Here is a 2547-nt window from a genome sequence, read left to right as displayed (position 1 = left end):
TCTTGCGTGTGAATTGACTGACCGGTGCATCAATCGTGATGAGGGCGATGTCCGACTTCTCGTCCACATCTTTGATTTTGGCGTCATAGGAAGCGCCGTTCTTCAGCTCCACTTTCACTCTGTGTTTATTGGCCACAACATGAGCGTTGGTCACAATCTGGCCGTCCTCTGACACAACAAAGCCAGAACCACTGGCCACAGCCACCTCCCGCTTGGAGTAAGTCATCCTGTGGAAGAAATGGAGGGAGAAAAAAAAAAAAAAGTCTTCAACAAGTGTTCAACAATTCTCACAGGCCTAAAAAAAAAAATAACCAATGCATGGCGAAAGTGACGTAGTACTAAATTCAAAGCATGACAGTGTTTGTAGATACTCCATAAAAAAAATAACGAATTAATGTAAAGGTCAGCCAAAGAAGAGAAAGAAGAATTCCACCCAGTCATTTTTAGCCCCACTTGGATTATTTTTTGTATTCATTTATTTATTTATTTTAGTGTTCTGTAAACTACAATTATGCAGTTTTTATTCAAAATTTAAAAAAATGTCTGCTTTTTCTACAACATAGTTTCTGCAGAGTGGCAGGCGTTCATTAGAAATTTCCCTTTGTGTTGTGGGCGGGACTGTTGAAGAGAGGCAACTACACCCCACTTCCCCTCCCCGTTGCCCAGCGTAATTTCTATATGGTCCTGTACCGGTCTGTGGATCAACTGGCATCAGGCCGCGGAAGAAACAATTAACTATGCCCAGTTTTTTCTTTTAAGTCTCGACAATCTTTTATTTTGAAAAATCTTGTATTTTGAAAAACAACTTTTTACTTTCATAAACTTAGTGTTTATGAAGGTATTCTATGCTAGAAAGGTTAATGTTAGTATACTTTTAGGTATACTTTTCTTTTAAATAAAAGTGGGCCAATTTAGTCCCAAGAAGTATCCTTGTTAGTAAACTGACAGTATACTGTACGTTTCAAGTGTACTTGGTACACTTCTGGAAATATACTTTTCTAAGACATACACTTGAAGTATACTTGTTTTAGTAAGGGAGAACATGCTAAAAAACACAATTTTCAGGAAGTACTCTTAAGAATTTGATTATACTTTATGGATGACAAATCTGAAATCGAGGTGTTCCCAAATCAATCAAATATTTTATGCAGTTCATTGAGAGCTTGCACATACTTGCGGAAAAGTTCAATGTGAACAACTGAGGGGGCGATCTTCTCCACCACGTCTGCGATGAAGTTGTACTTGTGCCTCGGACTGTCTGGATTGTCCTGAGCTGGAGGGAAACCACAAACAGAAATGTATGAGACTTTAGAGTAAAAAAGTGCTTAGAAACAATGCATGCTATGTGGGAACAGAAAAGTGGAAAATTACTTTTTTATTTTTATTATAGCACAAGTAGGAAAAGGAAAAGATTCTAAGTCGTCAGAATGTCTCCATCACCTCTGGCATGTGTGCCTATTTGTAGACGCTGCATAAACACAACACATAACTACCTGACATTGACCCTATAGTTAAATCTATACTGAGGTCCTGACACATCCACTGATCTATGGTCAAGAATGGCAGCACTTCCACGCAGACAAACACGTACAAAGACCGCAGGAAGACCTGAATCACCAGCCAGCACTGGGGCAATGTGGAAATGTTTACTCAACCAACCGGTAATTAAGTCCAACTACGATGAAAGTCAAGCAAAGCTAGGAATCAAGACTTTCCTTTTAAGCCTTTCATCTTTCCATTCTGACTTTGATTCTTGCACCACTTGGTAAAGGAAGAATCACATCCAGTCATTACACAGAAGACAGACTTAACAGAACGGAGGGAAACCCAGGAGCCGCGGGACGTCAGTCAAGGGTTGAGGAATGAGAGGTAGACGTTTAACTCGAGGTGCAGTTAAGTTAATATGAGCGTGAAATGGTAACCATCTCTCCATTGGGTTCACAGCAAAATTATAGGTTGCAAAAAACAAGTGGCAACAGCAGAAGTGTGTGCAGAAGAATTCTGCAGTTCTAAGGGATCGTCTCAAACTTCTTAAAGTCACAGTCAGAACTAAATTGTAAAATTGGCAAAACTACATCATTACCGTTTTTACTTAATCTGCCTTAATGAAAGCTTCAATCCCAGACTATATAATTTGTGTGTCAGTATCTAGGATCTGTGTAGCACACAGGTTCCCATTCCCTTTCACTTCCTAATGTTACCTTCTCACACACATGCTTAAATGTACTGACACCTGCATGCTAACTGACTGCTGCAACAATAGAGAACCAAGTCGTGTTGATCTACCAGGACTGTGAAAGTATGAATCAAGATGAATCAAGCCACTGGTTCCTTATTCTTATAAATAGTTTTACATCACACGTCTTGACTTATTCAGACTGGAAAGGTCCTGACTCAGTCTACTTAATGTGGTCCAGATTGAGTGCTAAGCCTTGCTTTTGGTCTATATTTAGGCTGGAGTCAAATGGAGACTTCCGTTTTGAACCAAAGCTGGTAACAAAACCATGTGACTAAAGATCTCATAAGCATTGGCCAGGGGTTACGAGT

General features: G+C 39.7%; 1 protein-coding gene across 1 annotated transcript in view; it reads right to left on the bottom strand.

The window, feature by feature from the left end:
- LOC112162302 (serine protease HTRA1A) overlaps positions 1-2547 on the bottom strand; it is a 34613-nt gene that overhangs the window by 23468 nt on the left and 8598 nt on the right. The window contains exons 2-3 of the mRNA XM_024298111.2: positions 1174-1273; positions 23-227 (exon numbers count right to left, since the gene is read on the bottom strand). Of these exons, the coding sequence (XP_024153879.1) occupies positions 23-227; positions 1174-1273 (305 nt within the window). The remainder of the gene's footprint in view (positions 1-22; positions 228-1173; positions 1274-2547) is intronic.

The sequence above is a fragment of the Oryzias melastigma genome, linkage group LG15 (assembly GCF_002922805.2).
Source record: "Oryzias melastigma strain HK-1 linkage group LG15, ASM292280v2, whole genome shotgun sequence".
Lineage (NCBI taxonomy): Eukaryota > Metazoa > Chordata > Actinopteri > Beloniformes > Adrianichthyidae > Oryzias > Oryzias melastigma.
The sequence above is the reverse complement of the archived record's forward strand: the minus strand, read 5'-3'. Positions and strand labels throughout refer to the sequence as shown.